This window comes from Cygnus atratus, chromosome 24 (genome assembly GCF_013377495.2).
Source record: "Cygnus atratus isolate AKBS03 ecotype Queensland, Australia chromosome 24, CAtr_DNAZoo_HiC_assembly, whole genome shotgun sequence".
Classification (NCBI taxonomy): domain Eukaryota; kingdom Metazoa; phylum Chordata; class Aves; order Anseriformes; family Anatidae; genus Cygnus; species Cygnus atratus.
This window is the reverse complement of record NC_066385.1, coordinates 245211-258184: the sequence shown is the minus strand read 5'-3', so window position 1 is coordinate 258184 and position 12974 is coordinate 245211. Positions and strand designations below refer to the sequence as shown.

General features: G+C 42.3%; 1 protein-coding gene across 1 annotated transcript; it reads right to left on the bottom strand.

Annotated features, from left to right (window-relative positions):
* Positions 1 to 4041: 4041 nt before the first annotated feature.
* Positions 4042 to 12886, bottom strand: NRAS (NRAS proto-oncogene, GTPase). The gene is made up of 5 exons (XM_035561381.2): positions 12668 to 12886; positions 11474 to 11652; positions 10849 to 11008; positions 9186 to 9309; positions 4042 to 8522 (listed from the first exon to the last, which is right to left on the bottom strand). Exons 1-4 carry the CDS (start codon positions 12776 to 12778, stop codon positions 9190 to 9192), a joined length of 570 nt encoding a protein of 189 aa, XP_035417274.1. The 5' UTR covers positions 12779 to 12886; the 3' UTR covers positions 4042 to 8522; positions 9186 to 9189.
* Between the last annotated feature and the right edge of the window lie 88 nt (positions 12887 to 12974).

The window sequence follows — 12974 nt, the reverse complement described above, 5'->3', positions numbered from 1 at the left end:
CTTTGCAGCACCCCAAGTAACACCCTGCTGTAACAGAGCACAAGTAGCTGACTGAATGCACAGCAGCCTAACTTATTTTACTGCTTTCCCTTCCCTGTAATTAGACTCTCCCACTTTAAAAGGAGAAGGGAGGTGAACTGCAGGACTATTTAAAGTGCAGCCACAAGCACTTCCACTGAAACAGGTGAAACCAGGGCTCAAATTTAAGTTAGGCTTTCATTTCACATTTAGTAGAGTTTTGCCTGTTGTCTAGCCAGACTGCCACCTCCCAGGAAAACGTGAGAATATGCAAGTCAGTCTTTTAAGAGAGACTAAAACTGATGCCTTCCATGTTAAACCAATGATTTAGAGGAAATCTCTAAGGCACAGGGCTGATATTTTCATCATAACAGGAGCTGTGGACCAAAAAGATAGGTACACATGATGTGGTCTAACCAACTACTGTCCCATTCATAGAAGATTTTCCCTGAGAGAAACATCTACTCAAAAGACTGGATTTTAGCTGCAGGAGTTGTACAAGTGTCCTCACATCTTCTCAGGTGTATAAAACGGGAGGAAAGAAAAAAAATTGTAGGGAGCTATAAGGTATGATTTTGTTCATGAATTTTTTCAGGAACTGCCTTTATATAACTTTGTATTATAGCAAGGTGGTTTTCAGTCAGCTGGCAAGCCTACGTGTCACCTACCTCTGTAAGTGATGAACCATAACCAAGGCTTACCTCGCAGTGACCACTACTTTGCACAATCCAAGGTGTGCCAAAAAACTCTCCTAAACTACACAAGGTGGCTTGGATTTGAAAGAGCAGGGTATCAGTTTGTGAAGTGCCTCTTAATGGCTAGTTTTAAGCAGATTCCTTCTAGCATACTGGCAGCCTGGACTGTACCCAGTCCTTTAGGATCTCCTCATGAAGTTGGAAAACAGCTCCTGCCTGAAGAAAATGGCCAGAATTTGTACTGCATATTGCCAAGGTGGCTCTAAGCTTGTCTCAGCTTCCTGGTGGGCAGCGGTAAGCCTAAACAGATCAGGATACAATGGTTTGCATTTGAAACAGGGCCTTTTCTTGTTTGTTTATATTTCAGTTCTTGATGGAGTTGATAAACTGTATTGGAATCAGGACAAATCAAGCAAAGCATTCAGGCCATATGTTATCACAGTCCTGCTGATGATTTAAAATGTGACTTTGGTCCCAACAGAGACAGGAACAAATAATCAGCACCCCTGGAAAAGACAATATTGTCTGGAATTGCATACACGTAAGTGCTTCCTGTGCTATATTTTGTAGGAACAGCTAAGAAAAGGTCTTGTCTCAGAAGATGGCTAGTATAAGTGAAAAAATTGCTTGTCTAAGACATAGAGTATGAAATCAGGCAAAAGTCATAGATTTTGTTCATGGGATACATGAGAAACTTGTGGCACAACCAGTCAGTCAAGTAAGATGAGCTGGGACTTTGCTCTGCATCCCCAGCTGAGATGATTTCCAAAGCATCCAGAAATTCTCTCTGGAAGAACACTTCTTGATGTGCATAATTTGAAGACATGCTGGGTTACAATTAGGAAATTCTCCATAACTCAGGGAGTTTTAGCCCCATTTCCCAGATACTCCCCAAGAATATCAGTTGATTTTCCTCCCCAGCAAGCAGAGGTGCAGCCAACAGGGCAAAGCTGGGATGCTGTTACAGTCTTGATCTGTAATAATACCCAGTCTCTTTTCTCAGACTGACAAGAGTCTTCACTTTCTGAATTATTCTTGTTACTCATTTACCAGTTTGCCCCAAACTGCGTTATTGCTCAACTATTCCATTTAAGATCAATAAAAACTATGTCCTGGTTGTTTGCTCTGCCACAAGGACTAGACCTGTCCCCAACCTTTTTTAGACATATCAAGGTCTTGAGATTCACATCTGAAACCAAAGATAACCTTTAGGGTGCAGAGGTTACCTTCTTCAAGAGGTCTCTTGATCCCCTGGCTGTTTAAATCACAGGGTCAAATTAGTTGGGTTCATGGTAGAAATATGAGTAAAGGTTGGGTATGCTGTGCTAAAGTTAGAACTACAGTCTCTTTAAACTGAGGTATTGAATGCAAGCAGGGCATCTCCCCAGTTGTTTTTAGCTGGAAAGTGATTCACACCCAGAGGCTTTAGAGGTGTTCTGAAAAACAAAACAAAACCCCGTACTTTATCTCTGAAATGCCTTCATTCTGCCCAGACTCACTCAAAGAAAAATAGCCAAACATGCCAGGAATTTGGCAGCTCAGGGTATTTAGCAAACTCTTCCTCCAATCTGCCTAGCAGAGCAGCTGTATCAGAGGGGTTGCTGTCCAAAAAGTCTACAGGCAAGTTTTGCTAGCAAATGATTTCAATTCCTGAAGAGGAAAAGTATTAACAGAGGAATGTAACATGGAAACTCACAAGTGCACTTCTTGATGCGCTTGCATTAAGGAGCCTCAAAAGTTTCTTCTCTCCTCACATTGCTCTTATTCATCCCCTGCACAGATTCTTCTAGGGCTGCTTAAATCAGCCTCTGCTCCAAGATGGAACAAAAGTCAGAGTCCTTTGATAAGATGGGAAATAGTTTCTAGTAACAGATTGTTACAGATAATTATAAGGGAGAAAAACTTCCCTAATTAGCCAAGAAAAGCCTCTCTTTTAAGCATCCATCTGTACTATGATCCTGAATCTCTCATGGAACAGGCAACAACTAATGCAGCTACGCAATACAAGGAGTTTTATACCTAGCATAGAACAAGAATCTGCATCAAGGGAAGGGGATCTTTCGGGCAACGGGAGAAGTGCTTTTCAAAGGTAAACTTCACCAGCACTTCTTCAGCTCCAGGCCCTTAGCACATGATAACTTTAATCAACACAGGACAGCACCTGCTGCTTTAATATAAGTTACTTTTTCTCAGAATGCAGCCCCATGCCAGGATGTGCAACAACTTTTCCACAGAAACTAGTACCAGCTGGGGCCAGTCTCATCATGACTGGCTACCTACAGCTGCTCAGGGAAGGAGGAAAAAAAAAAGGAAACAAGGTTACTTTTTTAATGCCATTCACTTTTATTTATGGAAATACCAAATAACTCATAGCTAAGCTGGAATTTCTGTGATACTGAGGATGGTAAAAACGGCTGGAATACTCAGCAATGAGAACAGTTGGGGATTCACTGCTAAGGAAACATCAGGTCCAGCAGACTCTAATCTGAACATCCACAATTCACAGCTCTGGCTTGCGACATGGAGGCTAAAGGTGCAAGAAGGCAGCGTCTCCATCCAACCTTGCAGTGTCTCTAGACTCCCAACACTCCTGAGTGTGTGGAAACCAGCCAGCACACACAAAGGGAGCTGAAAAACCCAAGCTCACATGTATGATTCTTCATTTATTTATTTTAAAGTGCTGCACAGTGATTTTGTGAAGTCTTCTGTTACTAAGAGTCTATTTTTCAGATCCTTACATAGAAAACAGATTGGACTCTGGGTTCCAGAGGCCTGCCACCATGTCTTAGTAGCACATTTACAGTGGTCCGATACAATTTGCCTTATGCAGGAGAAAAGCCAATATAGAACTATTTAGAACTATATAGAACTATTTCAGAAGACTGAGTTAAGCAATGTGAAAGCCTAACAAAGAGCATGATCTGGACACAGCAGGAACTTTATAGCTGATTTCAGTCATAGAACATGAATTGAATAGATCTTCTCTCACCTTTTGTTGCTCTTAGGAAGCATCTTTTTCAAGGACAAAGTCAACAAAAAAGTTATGATGGACCACACTGCAAACAAAGACAAAATTAAAGCAAGAAGCACGACAACAGACTAGTGAAGTCATTAAAATTGGGCTCTGGAACAAGCCTATAGTATGTCTCAAAGCCTGCCTTACTGGTGTGATAGCGAACATACATAACACAGCTGTTCATGCTGCATTACAGAATCAATGACCTGAGTAAATCTAAACCCTGTAAAGAAAGCAGATAGCACCGATAAGTTTTCTGAAAGTCAGTTATGTGATCCCACCCCCAGATCACTACCACAAAAGAAACAACCAAAGAATTCACAAAGTTTATTCTTTAAAAAAGTTATTTAAGAAGCAAAATAATTTACTCCAAACCAACAGAGATGCATTACTGAAAGCAGATAATTATACAAAGTAACAACAAATTAGCCCTTGGATTAAAAAAAAAAAAAAAAAAAAAGTCCACATCCCAACAGTATCCAGCCATCCCGGAGGCTGCACACAGTCACTTAGGTTTGCAGGGTAATGAAGGACTAAGTACAGGATTAGAACGCGATACAAACCTTCTTTAATCTCCCTCCCCCCACAGGCTTGAAATTGCTTGAAATCCAGTTCTTTCTAAATCACTTAACTGTGCTAAAAAACGTGTCTACTTCAGCATCATGGTTACCATCCAAAGCGTCCCTGATGTCAATGAAAACAAAATCTGAACAATGCTTTTTGAACAAGACCATGGAGTAGGGCACTAACATTAACCAGCCACGGTGTTACACTATTTTGTTAAATGGCTGTTCTCGGTCAACAGTAACAAACATTTTTTACAATTAGTTGCACTGGTAATTTTTGAACAAGAACATTACACATTTTTTAAAATATTTTACCTCAAGGTTGTTTATGGCCTGTTCTTATTAGGATAATGAAGTTATCTTAGTACTAACAGTGTAGTGCTGTTAGTTCAAAATAAGAACATTTGGACTGAATCTACAAAACCATTTCTAGGGAACCGTCTCGTGCAAAAACTTGTGTGCTTACCTTCTAAATTATTTTTCCAAAAGTTTTTTAGGGTTTGGTCCTTCCACAGTGCTCTACAAGTTGCCACCAAAATCACAGTAACATTTGGCTGACCATCCACAAGCTGCTGATAAATATTTTTTTAAAAGCCAGTTGCATTTTATACCTGAAAATCACAGCTAGCAAAGCCCTGATTAAAGAAGTGCATCAGACTCAAGTTGTTCCCGGCAAACACACCGCTTTCCCAAGTCCAACTTAACACCATCAACAGATGTTAATTGAGCAAGCTGTAAAATGGGTATTACCTTATACCTTGGAAAGTTCTAAGAAATCTTAACACCTCAACTGAAAGGGCACATAGAACAGAACTAAGAAGGGCCAGAGCTGTGCTCCAGCACGAGATAGTGTGGGTTTCCCTTCTGGTCTGATCATGCCCTGTCACAGATCGCAGCTCAGCATGAGCATGCAGGGACTCAGGACACAAAACTTTTTTTCTGTTGACACTGAAACCTCTCTGATAGCAAATCATCTGCTTACGTGTTCCTCAAACATCACAATGGTTGCATGGGAGTGAGACAGAACACAGCTCCATAAAAAAGTGTCTCTAGCAGTAGGTTGTGCTAGACATAAGAACCTTACATTGAATGTTTGCATTCATCTATCTGGCGACACTAAAAGGCAAGGGTAGCACTTGACATTGCCTTGTCCCAGAACTTCAGAAAGCGTTTCAGCTGTTCTGTTTAAAAATACCGACTCCCAGACCCAAACCCATAAAAAGATGGCTCCTCAGACTTGACTTTAGCCCTAACGCATCATGTGATGCATATCCATTATGTACTGCCAGGGACCTTCACTGACTGCAATAACTCATATATATGTGTATATATACACGGCTGGAAACCAAGTACAGTCATTTACTTCGTGCTCATAACTGGTACAAAACCTGATTTTGTAAAACCACTTAATAGATTTGAACCAAAAATATCATAGATATTTTTATATTTATGGAGTACCACCCATGTAAGTTAGCTCTACAGCATCCTGAAAGCTGATGCATGATCCCTCTGGTTCCAACAGTAAAATACTTGCTGACCAAGTACTTGCTTTACAGGCCTCCTTCCCTTTTAAAATTTTATACAGCCTAAGAGAAAGAGAACACCTAAGAGAAAGCAGATTCAGTTGCCAGCTCCCATATGATTTTGAGGATTCACAAATTCTGAAGTTCCAGCTAGTACACTTTTAATGACAAGTAGAACACGCCAAACAATGTAGAAAGTTGTTATGATGAATCCATATCAAAAGGAATGTTTAATTTTCACACCTGACCACACAGCCTTCAAACACCAACTGCCAGTTGCAAAACACTTCCTGTGGCCATGGGCAGCAGGCAGCCATGCTCTGAACTATGCAGTCAAGCCTGCCAGAGAAGCAGCTCCAAATTTTTCCAAGTAGTCCAAAAGCATAATGGACCTACAATAAACTCGCCATTCAACATAGCAGAAACTCCGCATTGCTGTCTTTCTAAAATGCTGAATCTATGCAACCAGATGTGTATCCCCAACGCTATATTTTTCTGTAATTTTATTAAGTGGGCAAACAGTATGTCACACAACTCCAGGGACAGTCAGCTCCTGCTTCAGGGCTCAAAGAATGCTTTCGCAAACAACTTTTCTTGCACCAAGAAAAAAACACCAAAAGAACACCAAAAACAACAACGAAACTGCTTGGTGATTACAGATAGCTCACAATGATCATGATTCTGTCACGTTTAACTTGCAAGCATAATATCACCTTCAAATGAACTCAAGTCACAGCCAGCGTTATCCATAATGCTACCCTCTACTGAGTATGTCACTGGAAAATCACGTAAAAATAATGTATTTTAAATTCTCATCAGTGTCACATCCATCAAGAATAAAATAAATTGCTAAAATACTTATCTGGAGTATCAAGGATAAAGAAAATATGATACAGATTGATCCTCTGCATTCCAAGAAGAAAATTAAGAATGTAATTAGTGGATGAAGAAGTATTGAAAGGAAGTTTTTTCTCTATTTACTGATTTCTGATTTCAATTTGGAATTTTCAACTTCAAATGAAGATGTAGGAATCTGACACCAACAAACTGAAATTAAGCCTCTTGCAGTTTCTACACTCACACTAGTTCTGCAGACTGAATACTCCCTCTGTAGGCTGGGGACTCATTACTCTTCCATCAGACAGTAACTGGGCATTCAGCTTTGCTATGAGAAATGCTGCCTGATCACACACAACAGAACCCAGTATCAGTAGCACAAGAACTAAGGAAGGACACAGTATTCCAATGAACGCTAATAGGCTTTACAACGGGGACCACATTTGTACGTCCCATTTACATAAAGTGACAACGTTGTGTTCTAGGAAGAACTCACACAGCTTATGCAGCAATTCTATGGTACTTTGAGGCTGTTACAACAAACCCAGAATTCCCATCAGTATATCACACACCTTCTGCGTAGACACCACTGAATCCCTTCCTCATTTTGCAAGGATGCTGCAATCAGAAGTTAGCTCAGCTTTCTTGTTATAGCTCATTGCTTTCTCCCCTCAGCCTGGGCATCCATGACAACCACTGCACCAATTACAGTCAACTTCAAATCCCAGACTCCTTCCACGACAAGGAGGCTCTCCACCTACATTTTACAGAGCCATTTTGAAGAGACTACATTTATGGTCCAGTGGTAAGAAAATAATTCAGAATAAGAAAATAATTCAGAATAAAATAATTTGCAAGTTACAGACAGAGCTGAGTAACAACTGCCCAAACTAACCTCCAGTTATTAGATTAACTATCTGTCCGTAAATATTGGCAGTTAATGTTAAAGTGAACAGCTGACTAATTTGGTCCAACCTGGAAAAGGAAGATCCAAATGCTCTAGAAAACCAATATAGAATACGCACAGTTCCACCTAAAAAGAGGTGGATGGATCCATTTTGACGGATCAAAAATGGATGCAGTATGTTCCCCTCCCTAGTTCAAGAGTTTTACAAGCACCTGCTGAATCTTTCAGCCTACAAATTCCTGTTTTAGTAATCTACCATGCAAACAGATCCTCCACACAAGACTTGCCTACTTAAGACAACAAGCTCCCAAGATATTCCAGTCCTTGTGACTTTCCTCAGCCCAAGGGAACAGGTTACAACTCCAAATCTTCTCAGCAAACAGGCACTTAAATTAGCAAAGGTATCTCCTTTTTATTACAGAAAAATAAAAGATCAGTTGACCAGTTAAGCGGTACTCCTGGTACAATGCAGATGTTGCAAATATGCTGTGTGGGTGCACAGACAGCAGATACCAATCTGGTAAGTGACAGGAGCTTTAAAGGTGGCAAAACCATTTCTGCCACTCTTCTGACAACGCTGCAAATCTGTATCCGATACAAAGGGAACAAACACTACTTCTAGCTTTTACTCTAGAGGTAAAGTGAGATCTTTTTCACAGCATTTAGTCTCTGTAATTCACTTTTCTTGTGACTGGTTTTCTTCTTGAACAAGCCCAGGCAACACAGTGAGAAAAGAATCCCAGTACACCAAGAGATGTGACTGCTCTGTTAGCTGAGCAAGGAGGTAGACACCAGAGATGTTTTCTTCAGATGGAGCACAGAAAAGGACCCTGTGCTAATTAACTGGTACCAAGATTCTGGTCGCTGGCACCAAAATACTGCAGGGCATCAGCATGAGACGCAATACAGTAGCATCGAGACTCGTCCAGCAGCTACATCTGAACCATGTACTCCTGGCATCTGAAACAGAAAGGCATCTCTAATTAGCCACTTTACAAATTTGTGGTAGATGCGCAGTGCAACAATGCAGTACAAGTCCTGGACTGGTCTACCTGTTTTTACAGTGATGAGCAACATCTTTTAGGCAGCCATTGTAAAGAATCTCACTCAGCTGGGGCACTCCTACGTCTCATTACTTGCATTACACATTGCAGAGGAACATAGCTCAAGATAAATTCTGCAGAAATCAATCAATCAGCAGCAAACGGTGACTACAGAATTGCACATGTTCCCCTTTCTAGTTCAGGTGTTACTTGTGCACAAGACAGAAATTATACATTCTCCAAATAGTCATAGAAAAACAATGAATGTTTCCCAAAGGAAGGAGACTGACAAGTGTGATATAGAAAAATCACACAATTATCATTTCAGTGGAAATCTACAGGCTGCAGCCAAAAGGTTGCTATGAAGAGAATTTTCCTTAAGTTTTGCTATCTATTGACCAAAAAAAAAAAAAAAAAAAGTAATTAACTGTAGGATCAAAATCTCTGGGTATCAATGGGCTGTATAATAGGAAAAAAAAAACAAAACACTATAGCAGCTATTATTTCTAAGCTGTTGCTTATCAACAACTGAAAGACATACAGACAAGAAGCCTTAAGAAGAACTTAAAGTACAGCTCACCTTATCACATCACAATGCAGGACAATCCCATGCAGCCTTGATTCCCATCTTCACTGCTGTTGAGCTTTTTCATCCGGTACTGCCGGATCTCTCTCACCAGCGTGTAAAAAGCATCTTCAACACCCTGAAATGCAAATGATCCAGGTAAATTATTTTTTTCTTGAATCTTTTGAGATCACTGTTCTTTCCACCACAGGATCCCTTGACATATTTGAAGCACATACTTCTACAGGAATAGTAGTTGCCAGCTTATCCCACAGTTCATTAGAGGAGGGAACCAGTTACCTAAAACGCTTCAGTTGCATTCTTAACTCTTCCTCTGAGGCAAACATCCAAAGTAACAGCCATTAAAAGAAACAAGGCAAATTGTAACCATAGAGAGGTCCCATGCATGCAACAAGCTACTTCTTGCCTAATCACCCCCATTTTAAAATTCTTAGAATTTCTGGCTACTATTTAGTGGAGGCAGAGCTGCAGATTCAATGCAACTCTGAAGAAATGCATTAAACCAACCTGGGAGATTCTTTCTGTAAAATAACCTTATAATCGGCCTTCATTAAGATGAGAAAACCAGACAGCCCTGGGATGACTACCTGAACAATCTAAGCGCTTCTCAGCTAGAGCAGATGAGCTCTCTTCTCATTAACATCACCCGCTGAGATAAAAACAGAACTCTTTCAAATTAAGAGTCAGTAATGAAACCAAAAACTGAAATTTGCAAATTACACAGAATCACAGAATCACTTAGGTTGGAAGACACCTCCAGGATCACCAAGTCCAACTTCTGACCTAACACTAACAAGTCCTCCACTAAACCATATCACTAAGCTGTACATCTGAACGTCTTTTGAAGACCTCCAGGGATGGTGACTCCACCACTTCCCTGGGCAGCCCATCCCAATGCCTAACAACCCTTTTGGTAAAGAAGTTCTTCCTAATATCCAACCTAAACCTCCCCTGGCACAACTTTAGCCCATTCCCCCTCCCTGTCACCAGGCACGTGGGAGAACAGACCAACCCCCACCTCGCTACAGCCTCCTTTAAGGTACCTGTAGAGAGCGATAAGGTTGCCCCTGAGCCTCCTCTTCTCCAAGCTGAACAACCCCAGCTCCCTCAGCCACTCCTCGTAAGCCTTGTTCTCCAGACCCCTCATCAACCTCATCACCCTTCTCTGGACTCGCTCGAGCACCTCCATGTCCTTCTTGTAGCAAGGGGCCCAAAACTGAACACAGTACTCGAGGTGCGGCCTCACCAGAGCCGAGTACAGGGGGACAATCACTTCCCCAGCCCTGCTGGCCACACTGTTTCTTACGCAAGCCAGGATGCTGTTGGCCTTCTTGGCCACCTGAGCACACTGCTGGCTCATATTCAGCCGACTATCAACCAGTACTCCCAGGTCCTTCTCTGCCAGGCAGCTTTCCAACCACTCATCTCCCAGCCTGTAGCTCTGCTTGGGGTTGTTGTGCCCCAGGTGCAGGACCCGGCACTTGGCCTTGTTGAACCTCATACAGTTGGCCTCAGCCCATCGGTCCAGCCTACCCAGAATCAAATTGATTTTAAGGTACATACTTCCGTAGATAAGAGAAAAGTACAAGTGAAAGAGTTAGACCATTCTTCAGTTAGTGTACAAGTAGAAGTCTGACCAAGAATGGAAGCATCTTACCTGTCTTGTTTTAGCAGATGTCTCTATAAAGGGGATTCCATAGCTTTTTGCTAATTCTTGGGCCTGTTTTGTGTCTACTGTTCTTGTGGGCAAATCACACTTATTCCCAACCAGAACCATTGGCACATCATCTGAATCTTTCACTCTCTTGATTTGCTCTCTTAGAAAATAAAATAAAATAAAATTATGAACTATTTTCTACACATAAATGGTGTTATAGTTCAGTATCCAAATAATGTTGTGCTACAACAATATATACTGAAGGATAGGATAGATAGGATGTCAGGGGTTCTAACCTACAGCAGTACTTCTAACAACTTCCTATAATCCATCCTCTAGTCCTTGTATAACTCTGCTCTAATGTGCTTTTGCCTTCTTACCCGTTTCTTCTTACCCAGAACATTTTGTATGTTCTGAACGTCAGCTGATTAACACAACCGAGATAGCTGCCCCACTCATTGACTAATAATATATAGACAAAGAATGCAGATAAGCTTAAAATAAACTTTCTGAAAGAAGGCAGAATTAGTATTTTTCTATTGTTTAGTCTTCACTGGGTCTAATGACAAAAATACTCGAAGCCTTTTCCAATCTTTTCTCCTTGTGGCAAAGACCCAGATCATACCTGTAAAGGTTAATATCAGCAAATGATTTACTGTTGTTAATGGCAAACACGCAGAGGAATCCTTCCCCAGTTCTCATGTACTGATCGCGCATAGCACTATATTCTTCCTGTCCTGCAGTGTCCAGAATATCTAACAAGCATGTCTCTCCATCAATAACAACCTGCTTTCTGTATGAGTCCTGCAGAAAACACAGGCAAATTATAGATTATGAAAACACATAGCACTACCACTTTCCATACCAGACAGCATTAGAAGCAAAAATAAATTAAAAAAATAATATGCATATAATTCAGAAGAGCTTTTTTATTTATACACACACAGAGTGGAAAAACATCAGTATATATGACGCACAGCACATTATCTTAATCTTCCCACCTTTCTAACAAAAAAGAAAGGTCATATTCTCCCTAAGAAATTCCTTATTTTGAGCATAGAAGAAAAGAGCGATAATACTCTCGATACAACATTGCAGTCAGCATCTACGATCCATGTAGGTCAGTGGTGACTTTTTCGTTGCCATTGTTGGCTGCCTACGTTCTGCTTTAGAAAGCAATAAATAGAAGAGACAAAGGGCTATTCCAGGATTCCTTACCACGTGCACACTGATCTCACATTTTGATCTCACATTTGGCTTTTTAAGCAAAATGTCCACAGCAGCGTCTAGGCTCCTTATTCCTTACGCACGTACATTGTTTGACCAAGGACAAATGGATGCGGATTTCATACCACCTGTTCAAAACTCTCGAAGGTTCGCTTTTTTTAATATCATTCTTGAATGGGATTCAGATACTATGTCACAAAAATCGCCGGTCTTGTTTAAGTGGATACATTTAAAGCATACATACACCAAGAGCTACAGCGAAGGTTTGAAGGGGGGGGGGGGGGGGGGGAGAAGGAAGGAAGAACTGGATTTCCACCCGCTCTCCGATACAAAGAAGTCTCACACAAATTGGCAGTACGTGACCCACCCCTAGCTTCCCTCTCACTTTTGTTTTTTGGTTTGGAATCGCGGTTCTCACCAGCTTGCTTAATTGCATTTTCTCCAGCCAAGCGCCTTCCATTTGCCCCCAAACCTTCCCCCCGCCGCCCCTCCCTAGCGGCTGCATCCCCCACGCAGCCGCCCCCAGACCCCGCCCCGCTCCCCTCCCTTCCCAGCACCCGCGCGGCTCCCCGCACTTCGGCCCCCGCCTCACCTCGATGGTGGGGTCGTACTCGTCCACGAAGTGGTTCTGGATGAGCTGGATGGTCAGCGCGCTCTTGCCGACGCCGCCGGCTCCCACCACCACTAGCTTGTACTCGGTCATCGCCCTCCCGGCGGCCGCGCGGGGAGCGACGCAGCGCAGCGCAGCCCTCCCCGCCCCGCCCGCCCGCCGCCCCAGGCCCCACGGCGGCCGCGGAGCACCCTCCCGCGAGGCTTCCGCCTTCCGGCCCCGCCGCCGCCGTCAGCAGCCGGCGCCGGAAGAGCGGCCGCTGCCCCCCCCCCCCCCCACGTGACCCCGC